The 12,440-nt window shown below is 40.8% G+C and overlaps 1 protein-coding gene across 1 annotated transcript in view; it reads right to left on the bottom strand.

The window, feature by feature from the left end:
* The window catches only part of TDRD12 (tudor domain containing 12), a 64,670-nt gene that overhangs the window by 33,052 nt on the left and 19,178 nt on the right, over positions 1-12,440 (bottom strand). Inside the window, exons 5-7 of the mRNA XM_012733171.1 lie at positions 9,280-9,335; positions 8,106-8,191; positions 3,332-3,521 (exon numbers count right to left, since the gene is read on the bottom strand). Coding sequence (XP_012588625.1) covers positions 3,332-3,521; positions 8,106-8,191; positions 9,280-9,335 — 332 coding nt within the window. The remainder of the gene's footprint in view (positions 1-3,331; positions 3,522-8,105; positions 8,192-9,279; positions 9,336-12,440) is intronic.

Genomic DNA, 12,440 nt, shown 5'->3' on the forward strand with positions numbered 1-12,440 from the left:
CCACATGGCGCAGCAGACCTCTTCTGGCCTGCCAACTACACCCTTTAGCAGTGTACTTTGTCAGTCGGCCTGTTCTGCTCCCCACTCTGTCTCTGGTGAATCCTTTCACTACCCCTGCACCTCCGGCCTGTACCCCAGTTCCGTATACATAAATAAATCTTTAAAAAAAAGAAGCTTAAACTGAGAAATGGAGAAACACTTAAGGCAAAGGGCTGAAGAAAAGCTGGCTTGAGCTTCAGAATGAGCTGGCTGACTGATGAATGTGTGCTCACTGCAAACATTTCTCACACTGACTAATCAAGAGTCAGAGTCATCAGTTAAGATCATGTATCTGAAGGACCTATGTATGGCCAACACACAGATGTGCCAAGAAGAAAGGAGGATTTTAGAGGTGCTGCTTCCATCCAAGATAATATAAGGTCTGATTTGCCCTTTCAAACTGAAATAAATGTAAAACCAGAGAAAAGGTGAGAAACAGTAGTTTTCAGATGCTGGCTATCAGACTGTGCAGGACAGTGAACCCTAAGATGGGTTACCCTCGCTTACTGCTGGGACAGAACTGGCCGTCTCCTGAATCAGGACACAGACAAGGAAAGGCCTGGTGGTCAGACCACAGAGCAGGAAGGGCAGTCAGGAGAGTGAGTCCTGCAAATGAAGTTCCAGATTGCAGCTCAGTTCTGATGTCCATTCAGGCCTTCCTCTACAACATGGCCAGTAGCTACTGTACAAAGGGTGTACTTTAAGCCCGTTATAGCTACTAAGCTAACAAAGGACATAATGTAGAAGAATAAAGGGCAAATAAGTCCAAAATAGGTCAGAAAAAATAGGAAAGGGAACAAAAACAGATGAGACTGAAAACTGATAGTTAGGTGACAGTTTTAAATCCAGTATCAAATAAGTCAGAGTATATATCAATGGTTTACACACCCCAATTAAAAGGCAGAGGTTGACAAGCTCTGTCAGAATTATATGCTGCCCATAAGAATCCTGTATGAAAACACAAAAAGGTTAAAAATGAAGTAATAGAAAAAAGATAAACTATGCCAATACTGATTAAAAGGAATGTGGACCAAGTAGAATAATATCACATGAAGCAGACTTCTTACTAAAGATTATTCAACTTATTCTCAAACAGCTTAGGGGAAAGTTCCTTGTGATGATTCTAAAATAAAAACACTGTACTGAGACAACGGATATAAACTCCGTGAAAGCAGAGGCCGTTTCCTTCTCTTCTAACAGTGCCACTTCCTGAATATTTGGCGTGTCTACACTTCGGATTTGAGCCTTGACACAGAAGTCCAAACAATACATAGAATTGATAAGCCTAAAAAAACTGGTAAGAGAAAGTTATCTCTAAATTCGGAGATAACTACAAAAATAAATACTGAGGAGGAAGAAAAGGTTTACAGCTAGGGAACTGCCTGGATGAGGCGAGGGAAAGGTACTTTCCATTACAGCCCTGTGTACTCACTGTTTCCAAGGACTCACAAAGTGCCGTACTTTTACTAAGAAAAATGGGGCAATCTTAGAAAGAAACACTAAAAATAAATTAGGATGGGCTCTCACAATGATTACAAGGAAAAGGAGCCCTTTACTTGGGTAAGTAACACTTAGTAATTCTATTTTTTACATGATAACCCAGTCACACCTTACATTAGCTTATCTGCTTACTATCAACCCTTTCCTTTTCCAAGATGTGTAACAAGGAAAAGTAGGAAACAGTTCTCAGGAGTTACTTATAATAATGACACATTCATACAATGAAATTATGCAACTAGTCAGCACAAATGATGGAGTTAACTGCTATTTTTCCCATGCCAATGGAAATGGAAGAAACACAAATGGAACTAATACATTCTCATCAGTAATGGGCTCCTTCCAAGCAGAATTCTCACTTGGGACCCCAAATAGAGGCCTATAGGAACCTGGGGTAGTGGCCATGTCATGGGAGTAGGACTGATATCCCAATAGCCACCTCAGAACATATCCTCAAACTCATGCTACACTGAATACATTCAATCTAGAAAGAACTTTAGCTGTATATTATGTGAAAAACACTTCGAAGACTATCCCATGCTTATAAAATAAGTATCTTTAATACTCTCTCAGGCCCTGAAAATTTTGGAAAAACTAAAATTTTAATAAGAAGTTATTAAGATGACAGGACTTAAATATTTTTCTACTTTTCTATGATAAATATCAACGAATTATTAAAATAATACCAAGTACAGGAAACATTTTCCAGTAGATTAATGTTTTAATTCGGCTGAAGTTCACCGTGCCGCCCTTGGCCCGCACAGGCACACACAGCCTGACGGAAGCCGGGGAGGCTACCGCGAGGGCCGCGGAGCCTCAGAGGCCGGCAGGTTACCTTCTTGTCCAACAGCGCCTGCGCACTCAACATCATGAAGCTATGGAACGAGGGCTGGGTACTTCTGCTCTTACAAATGCCTCTTTGCTTATCTTTATACACTGTATTACTCACAATAAAAGTTAATCATAAGTTTGTTGGTGGACATATATCTGAGGACAAATAATCACTGGCCTCCAACTGCCCTGGAATGAATCAGAAGATAATGAAACTAATGGATTTTATCTTCTTTACAATATAATAAAATCCTCTAATCACAGATGCGAAGAAAATTATCTCTATTCAGATAAACTGATTCCATGAAGTGAAGACGAATAATGACCAGTCTTTCTAAATAACCCTTAGCGATCGTGGTCTTGAAGTAGCAAGGAGTGTTCTTTCGTGCTGCTTGCAAGATCATGCAAATGAGAACTTACCCAGGACGGCTGCAGCTGGCCCTCGGTTACCAACATTCTTGGGCCATGGGTGCTGGAGCGACTGTGCCAGGAAAGTTAAGCCATGTGAATCTGACAGAAAGAACACATTTCAGGATTTGGAAAGCATGAACTAAAGCCCCAAATACAAACATGAATTCGTGGGGTACCTCCCCTGCTCTTGCTTTGCTTTAAGGTTTACAGAACTTTGCTTCCCCAGCAGAACATTCGTCTCATAGTCTCACGCTAGCAGTTAAGTGTTTAATGTCTTAACCCCTAGACACACAAAGCCATGTTTTGGAAATATCTTGAAATGATGACCATAAAGACTTCCAAAATTGTCATTCCATATTATTAAGTATTCGAAAACAGTTTTTCCTGGTCTCACAAAACAAACTAGCAGTTGTAGGACCTCAAAACCTGCCACAAGCCCTCAACTAAGATTACAGTATGAAATTCAGAGCCCAAGTTTAACTTAATGTCGGTACCTTTTGATTCCTCTCAATTAGTAGGTTAAAGGGAATATAACTTCTGAGAATCCACTTACTTTCCATTCCCTGACAATCTTTTCCTTGCAAAAACATTGGCCAAAGAGTAAGTGCTGGATTGAGCTTATTAGAAAAGGATGTTGGCTTTACACTCAATCTTGGTTTCTCTAAAGGATCATGGTGTTTATTCTCCATAGGTGATACATAACAAGCGAAGTTCTTTGCAACCAGATCATCATTAACACAAACCTGCACAATTTTAAAGCAAGAAGACATGTAGTCAATACATTGTTCAGGAGATATTCCAAACAACCTTAAATAGCAATCTTCAAAAAAATTTTTTTAGATAGAAATCAATCTCTTGCCTTCTACTCTGGTAACAGTAAACTAGACACTTTTGACCAGCCCTCTTAATAAGAAAAGTAGCAAAAGCATGTAAAATATAAGAGGCATATTCTTGAAGGCACTGCAAAGACACCACTATGCCAGACAACTTAGGGGGAAGACAATGATGAAGCAGTCATCAAAGGAAAAACTGTCAAAATGCATCAAAATTTCAAATTTCTGCTCTTCAGGAATTCTGATACTTTTATGAGATGAAGAGCAATCCGCAAATAGGGAGAAAAAAAATGTTTTAATTAAATGTCTGTATGGACATGTTATCCAACTTTAAAGTTCTACAGTTGATCTTAGCCAAAAGGCTGAGAAGCAATAACATGTAAAATTCTTTAAAAACACCTGAACACAAAAGCCAGCCAAAAGCTAGGAAAAAATACATCATCAAAGCGATAGATGGGTTGTAAAAGTGTGTTTAAAAATACTCAATTTTGGCCCTCCCTGGTAGCGCAGCAGGTTAGGGCACAGCACTAAGAAGCTTAAGCCACTTCCACATGAGTTCGATACCTGTCTGCCCCAGAGGAGACCACATGGCACGGCAGACTTCTCCTGACCCGCCCACTGCTCCCCTCAGCAGTGTACTTCGTCTATCTGCCTGTCCCTGGTGAATCCTTTCACCCTCTGCATCTCTGGCCTGTACCCCAGTTCTGTATGAATAAATAAATCTTAAAAAAAAATACTCCATTTCTGTAGTAACCAGGGAAATATTTTTTTTCATGTTTTTAAGTGGTTTTAAAATTAAAGTAACAGTGTTATAACAAATTTCAGGTGTGGATCACTGAGAACCAACATGTGTATGTTTGACATGAAATTTACCACTGAAAGTTCAATTCAATCCCTCACCATTGTCCCCTCCATCCAAAATCACCCCTCCCTGCTGTCTGTTAATCACTAACTGATCCTGTAGTCCAAAAACAGTTTGCTTTTGTTTGATTTGGTTCATCTGCTTGTTTTCTCTATTATCACATGAGAGAAATTATGTATGGTGTCTTTCTCCACCTTGCTTATTTCAATAATCAAAATTCCCTCTAGTTCCATCCACTGTCACAAATGGCAAGACTCCATCAGTTTTATAGCTGAATAGTATTTCATTGTGTATACAGCGAGCATCTTTCTAATCCTCATGAACTGATGGTTATGACTGAGGAAAGAATCGAAAACCTAAAGGTGGCATCACAAGATTAAAACCTGACTCACACAAGGAGGTAGGGGCAGACCTACCCAGTTAAAGGACCATTAACCCAGTTAAAGGATCTAGAAATCAAGATCCTTAGGTGCCAGTGCTGGATCACAAGGCAAAAGACCCGCAGGTGTCAGCCTGTGGTAGGAAATGTCTGGAGCACATACTTGAGGGTAAAGATAGAGAAATTGGGCCCATTGTGAAATCCAATTCTAGACAGTTACCCCAAATTATCAGCAAACAAGTCCATCCACACAGGTGCGAGCCCTTCCCAAAGAGAAAGGCTAGAATGGGGCAGCAGCCTGCCTGCCCATGACCGCTCTCCTCAGGGCCGCCTACCTGTGGCCAGGCAGGCCTCTCAGCAAACCTGTCCCTCTTGAGGCAGCTCTTTCTACTTGCTTGGGTCTATGCAAGTGTGCTCTACTCTGTCCCTTTTCTAATAAACTTCTTTAAATATAACTAACGTCTCTGTCTCCTGGAGAAACTCACTGTGTGCCGGCGAAAGGGGAGCTCTGCTGAAACCTTTCCCAGCGTGAACCCAAAGACCCTGCGCGCTCCAACTCATCTCTAAAAACTACATCAGTTATACAAGTTGCTTTCAGTTCTTACCGACTATAAATTGTGTGCAATCAACATAAGGGTGCAGGTCTTTTTAAACTGGGTTGTTTTGGTAAATATTTTGGGATAACTGGATCACAAGAAATTTCTGTTTTCCGTTTTTTAAGGAATCTCCACATCGCTTTCCATATTGGTTACACCAATTTACATTCTTACTAATAGTGTATAGGATTCCTTCCTCTCCCACATCCTTTCCAATACTTTTGTTTACCTTTTGGATAATAGCCATTCTCACAGGTGTGAGGTGATCCCTGTTGTTTTGATAAGCAGGAAATGCCAATTTAAACCATAAGGAGATTCCCCCAATACATCAGAATGATCCTGTAAGTATTTAAGGATCTGCACTCCTCATACACTGTTTATGGGATTATAAAGAGGCCAATCACTTGGGGGGGGGGGAAGGAATTGGCAGTTTGTAACTACCTTCAATACCATCCAGAAATGAAAATATAGGTGCACAAAACAACTTGTATATGAATATTCAGAATATACATAGAAGTTTTATTTCTAATAGCCTCCAAAATCCATGGACCAGTGAATAAAAACATGGTAGCATATCTAGACAAAACAAGAGACTACCTCACAAAAAGGAACAATGTGGATTTAAAGTAATTTCATTGAAACAAGCCAGTCACCCCTTCCCCAACCAAAAAAAAAAAAAGAAAAGAAAAGAATCCACAGGAAGACATTTCTGTGCTTCCTTCAGAGCTGGAAAGGGAAGGCGCCCCTATTTTTCTTTTGCTGGCATTTATGACCTCATGCATCCACTCCAAGTTCTCTCTTGGCCAAGTGTCTTTCCATTTTATTATCATGAAGAAAGAGCATGTTATCAATCGCATACAACCCCACCCACAGAGAAGAGGGCACTCCTGAAAGAAGCAGAGAAGAGATTTTAACAAGACTGAAGTTACAATCAACATTTTGGTATGTTTACCAAGTAGCAAAATAAGCAATGAAAAGTCACAGGTAAAATTAACAAAGAGGTATGGGAAACCGAAGTGCAAAACACGAATAACAAATGAACCATTCTAGAAATGAATACCATTATCATGCTGCAGAGGGTAGAAGAACCAAAGTTACTCTGAATAACTGGAAACTGGCTTTGGCTGCATGATAGAAAGTTTAAAACATATTTTTCATAGGCATGTGAAATTTTGAAATAACTTTTGTTGGAAGTGACCAAATGCAGAGATTTACTGAGGGACTGGATAAGGGCAGTAATAACTCAGGCCTTGCATCCAAAGGTGATGAGGCGGTAATAAACTGGGCCTCGCATCCAATTCACAGGGCCTTACGTCTGGGATGGGACTAGAAGAAGGTGATAACAAACTGGGCCTTTCATCAAGGGACATAGTGTTAAGAATCTATGTAAGAGACCCTCCCCCCCATAGGGCTGGCCATAGCTGCGGACCCCACCCTAGGGGCTCCGTCTCAGCTGCTGTCCAGAGCAATAAACTCTGCTTGCTCAGCCTTTCTGCCTCCCGCCTCTTTCTTGTGACCGGTCACAGAAGTTGGGACAAAACAACTTTATGTGAAAAATCAATGTTAAATTTCTGATTTAATCATTGTACTACAGTTCAGTAAGACTGGTACTAAGGAAACTCAGGCAAAACATATACAAAAAATTGTTTTAAGAATTATTAATTTATGCATACACAACTGGGGTACAGACCAGAGGTGTGGGGGGTGAGAGGATTCACCAGAGCCAGCTTGGGGAGCAGAACAGGCTGACTGACGAAATACCCTGCTGAGGTGAGCAGTGGGGAAGACAGGGGAGGTCTGCCATGCCATGTGGGACACCTCTCTGGCCAGGATCAAATACATGCTGCAGTGGCTGCAGAGAGCTTCACAGTGCTGTGCTATAACCCTTTTCACCACCAGGGAAACCCCACATACGAAAAAATTTGTTCTACTGATACATTTCTTATCTGCATGTTAAATTATTTCAAAATAAGTTTTTTAAATAAACCCATGGTGAAGATGCCCTCTGGGGGCCTCAACCTGTATCTCCACCCACACCAGGGGCAGAATTGTGCCCTTGTGCCATCCTTCACAGAGTGCACCTTAACGGCTAATAACCGGGAGGGGGAAAGAGGGCTCTTTCTGGATGATACTTTCCTTTTATTTTTACATTTTAAAAGGATGAATTTATTAAGAAAGGAGAAAGGAAAACATAGAAGAGGCACGAGAGCTGGAGCTGCTACTTTTGTAAAGAGAAGTTTGTGCAAAGAAACCCCCGCAGAGTCAAAGGTGGGCGGGAGCAGTGGGGGCGGCTTCTCTCTATGTATGTGGTCTGAGTTCTTTACAATGAGCCTGAAACACATGGGGGAGGGGGCACGAAACACTGAACTAAGGCCATAAAACGCGTGTATTTATAGAATTTACGTCTTCCTAGAAGAGGACGCGTACTCATCACTGTAGGATAATGTAGTGTCCACTACTAAATAAAATGCTACCTAAAACTGCCAGTGTAATTTTAAGTCTTAATCAAAAGAAGAAAAAATCCTGGCTAACTTCTGATCTAACTTGAACGAGTAAGAAAATATGTTGTGTGAATGGCATTGCTTTCCTTTATTTCCTATTGAAATAAAATTATAAAATAATAATGAAATATTTTTTAAACAAAAATTTTTACTTACTTTTTCATTTTTTACAGTTACATAAAGATAAACCTCAAAAGTATCTTCTTCCACAGCACATAACTTGGCCTCCACCTGGGTAGTTGCTAAATAACGTAAATGGAGACGTAAGTCAGCCGATATGAAAGGATGCCTGCAGCAGTGCGACAATTTCCCAACACTGGCCTCTGCTAACCAGCTGTGGCTGCAGGGTCACCTCTGTGCAGAGGGGACGTCACACAACTGCGCTGCGCCCCCACCCATGAACCCAGGATCCTCCTTTCCCTTCTGATGACTCCCAAACCCCCATTTCCAGTCACAGCATTACATCTTAGCTCCTCTGTTGGACACCTAATAACCAACCAAAGCTCCATGCCTATTTCTCCTGGAACTAAGCTAAAGGGGTTTCCTTCCACCTTACCACAAACCTGCAAGGTAAGTACTGCTGTCATTATACAGGTGAGGAAAGCCAGGTCCTGGAAAGGCTACATGTAAGTAGCTGGTACTTGGTCTCTTCCTCACCTGCATCTCCCACTGTCCCCCGAGACACGCAAAGGACAATGACCCCAACCAGTGACCCCAACTTCCCATTTCTCCCAGGTGGAAGACATCTGGCTTTTCTTTGACCCAGACAATGAGGCAGTGGAGAAGGGCTAGGACCCCAAGAGATACCAGGTGGTACCCTGACACTTCACACGCACTACTCCCAAGCCCCTATTTGCCTCTTCACTGCCAGGGGTTAGAAGAAGTGTTACGATGAAAGTGTTTTATAGTGGACAATAATAATAAAACAGTTCATTAAACACTGCCCTGAGACATAGTGTGCACCCAGAGTTAGCAAAATGATTAGTACACAATAAATAGCCACATCCTTATTCACACATAAAAGTTAAGCTTTTCAACAACTGTTGGTTGAATTCAATATACAAAAATTTATTTTTCAGTACTACAACTTCTATGGAAACAAACATTATTATTGTGCAAGAACTGCTCACCCAAATAGCCCCTTTCTGATTTCAATTGCCAGTTATTGATGTTCATAGTCCCAGGATTACTTTGAAGTACCAGGTAACTTGTGAACCCACATAAGCAGGGTCAAACAGCTAGGCACACACTCTCAGACACTCTCACTAAGAAATCAAAATAGGTTGTGGGTCAGCTCAAAGCAGACTGTAGTGAAGTGCCTTTGTCTTACCTTTGAGAATGTTCTGGAAGTACTGAATCGCTGCACTGTCCCACTTCTTGGCAGGTCTGGAACAGTGAACACATGAACATCATTAAATAATTTGAGGCCTGTATACTAATGTTTCGTAAAGCACAGCTGCGTGCTTTCTACACGTTGGACAGACAACACGTTGGACCTGACCAGAGCCGGGCCCCGCCTCTGCTCTGAGGATGCGAGGCTCCTTTCCTCTCATGCCTACTGCTGGCACCACCCCCTTCCTGGGGCTTCCTGAGCCACCACCATGGTGTCCCAACACCACTCTTCCCAGTTGCCACCAACACATCTGTCTCCTCATAGGACACACACTCCCTAGAGCAGAAGTCCTGCCTGTGCAGTGTTCAGCCCAAGCTGGCCCAGAACAAGGGCTCCTTGTGTTTTGTTTTTTCCCTTTTTTTTTTTTTAAAGATTTATTTATTTATGAATACAGAACTGGGGTACCGGCCAGAGGTGCAGGGGTGGTGGGAGGATTCACCAGAGACAGAGTGGGGAGCAGAACAGGCCAACAGACAAAGTACACTGCTGAGGGGAGCAGCGGGCGGGTCAGCAGAGGTCTGCCGAGCAATGTGGTCACCTCCAGAGCAGGCAGGGATCGAACTCATGCTGAAGCATCTTAAGCTTCTCAGTGCTGTGCTTTAACCCGCTGCGCCACCAGGGAGGGTCCGTTTTTTCCCTTTTATTAAAATTTCTTCTTACACCATTGAGGTCCCCATAGTTCTCCCACCACCAGATCCCTTATGAATCGTTTCTATATTCCCTTGTGTTCACCCCCCTCTCCCACCCTGTTGGGCCCCACTCTAGCCCCCTCCTTTGCTGGATGCCTCAGTTCCAAGGTCAGCTTGCTAGTTTTGACTTTTTTATGATCTTTTCTTTGGTTTCCCCATATTTCACACAAGCATCTGGCATTTATCTTTTCCTTAAACTAATTTTGGCAAATATAATCCTTCCCAGCTCCATCCATGTTGCTGCAAATGGCATGAGTTTGTCTTTTTTGATGGCTGAACAATATTCCATTGATCCATTTGTCTATTTTGGGGCATTTGGGTTGTTTCCTATCTTGGCTATTATAAATAGTGCTGAAATAAACTCAGGGGTGCAGGTTTCCTTCTGAGTTAATGTTTTTTGGTCCTCTGGGTGATTTCTTGGAGTGACTCCTGGATCATTCGGTAGCTCCATTTTCAGTGATCTTAGGAACCTCCACAGCTCTCCACAGTGGCTAGACCACTTCACATTCCCACCAGCAGTGTAAGAGGGAGCCCTTACTTCCACACCCTCTCCAGCATCTGTTATTTTCATTTTTCTTTTTAAATGTGAGCCATTTTTACTGGAGTAAGGTGGTTATCTCATTATGGTTTTGGTTTACATTTACCTGCTAGTGATGTTGACCATTTTTTTATGTGGCTATTGGCCATCTGAGGGTAGCTCTTTGATTATTGTCTCTTCTGCATACAAACGCTTTTAGTTTGATGTTGTCCCAACTGTTTGTCTTCACCTTTGTTTTCCTCACTTCTGGAGAAGACTTCTCAAAGATGTTTCTAAGGTTTATGTCATGGAGTATTTTGTCATTGTTTTCTTCGATATATTTTATGGTGTCACGTCTTACATGAGAAAGATTTTTATCCATTCTGGGTTGATTTTTATATGTGGTGTGAGGTAGCCTAGTTTCTTTTTTTCTTTTTTTTTTGGCATGTGGCAGTCCAGTTTTCCCAACACCATTTATTGAAGAGGCTTTCCTTGTTCCAGTGTATATTCTTTGCTCCTTTGTCATCGATTAACTGACATATACGTGTCATTTTATTTCTGGGCTTTCAAGTCAATTCCATTGGTCTGCGTGTCTACTTTGTTCTAATATTGTGCTCTTTTTATTATAATGACTAATATTGTTTGAAGTCTGGGATTGTAATGCCTCCATTCTTGCCCCTTTTAGTCAGGAGAGTTTTCACTATTTGGAGTGTTGTTTTGTGTGTGTGTGTGCATGTGGTATTGAATTTCATCAATAATTGTTCTATTTCTATGAAGAATGTCATTGAGATTTTTACTGGAATTGCACTGAACCTGTAAATTGCTTTTCACAGGACGGCCATTTTGATAATGTTGATTCTTCCAATCCATGAGCAGGGACTATCTTTCCATTTGTCTCTTCTTCTATTTCCTTTACAAGTTGTTTTGTAATTTTCCTTGCATAGGTCTTTCACCTTGTATTATTTTTAGTATAACTGTAAATGGGAGGGCTTTCTTAATTTCCTCTTGAGATTATTTGCATATATGAAGGCTAGTGGTTTCTGTTTTCACTTTGTAGCCTGCTACTTTACTAAAATGATTTATTGTTTTAATTTTCTGTGGACTTTTCAGAATTCTCTATACACATTATATCTGAGTATGATAATTTCATGTCTTCTGTCCCTCATGTCTTTTTCTTACATAACTGCTGTAGCTAGAATGTCCAGTGCTATACTGAAAAGCAAGGGGTGAGCATACACATCTTGTCTTCTTCCAGATCTTAAATGATGTTAGCTTTGGGTGGCTTTTTTTTTAATAACATAATAGTTTATTTTTACATCATTTTGTACTTTTTTTTTTTATCTCAATTGTAATCCCTGTGGGTTTCCCATTTCATGGGTGGCTTTTATTATGTTAAGGTATGTTCCTTTTATCCCAAGTATATTGAGTGCTTCATCATAAATGGATGTTGGAATTTATCAAATGCTTTCTTAGCATCTATTGACATAATCATATGGTATTCCTTTCTCTTTTTGTTGTGTTGAATTAATTGATTTTCAGAAGCTGAACCATCCTTGTCTTCTGGAATAAATCCCAAATGGTCATGGTGTACAATTCTTCTGATGCAGTGTTCCCAGGATTTTATTGAGGGTTTTTGCATTTTTGTTCATTAGAGAAGATTGTCCTGTAGTTTTCTTTTTTGTGTTATCTTTGTTTTTGGTATTTGTTTAATGTTGGCTTCGTAAAATATACTCAGTAGTTTTCCTTCTTGATTTTTTGAGGGTGTTTTGTAGGATACGTATTCATTCATTTTTTGAGTGTTTGGTAGAATTCACTTGTGAAACCATCTGGTCCTGAACTTTTGTCTTTTGGGGAGGGTTTTCATTATTTTTTCAATTTCACTGCTTTTAATT

Source organism: Condylura cristata, unplaced genomic scaffold (assembly GCF_000260355.1).
Source record: "Condylura cristata isolate star-nosed mole 26May11 unplaced genomic scaffold, ConCri1.0 scaffold00039, whole genome shotgun sequence".
NCBI lineage: Eukaryota > Metazoa > Chordata > Mammalia > Eulipotyphla > Talpidae > Condylura > Condylura cristata.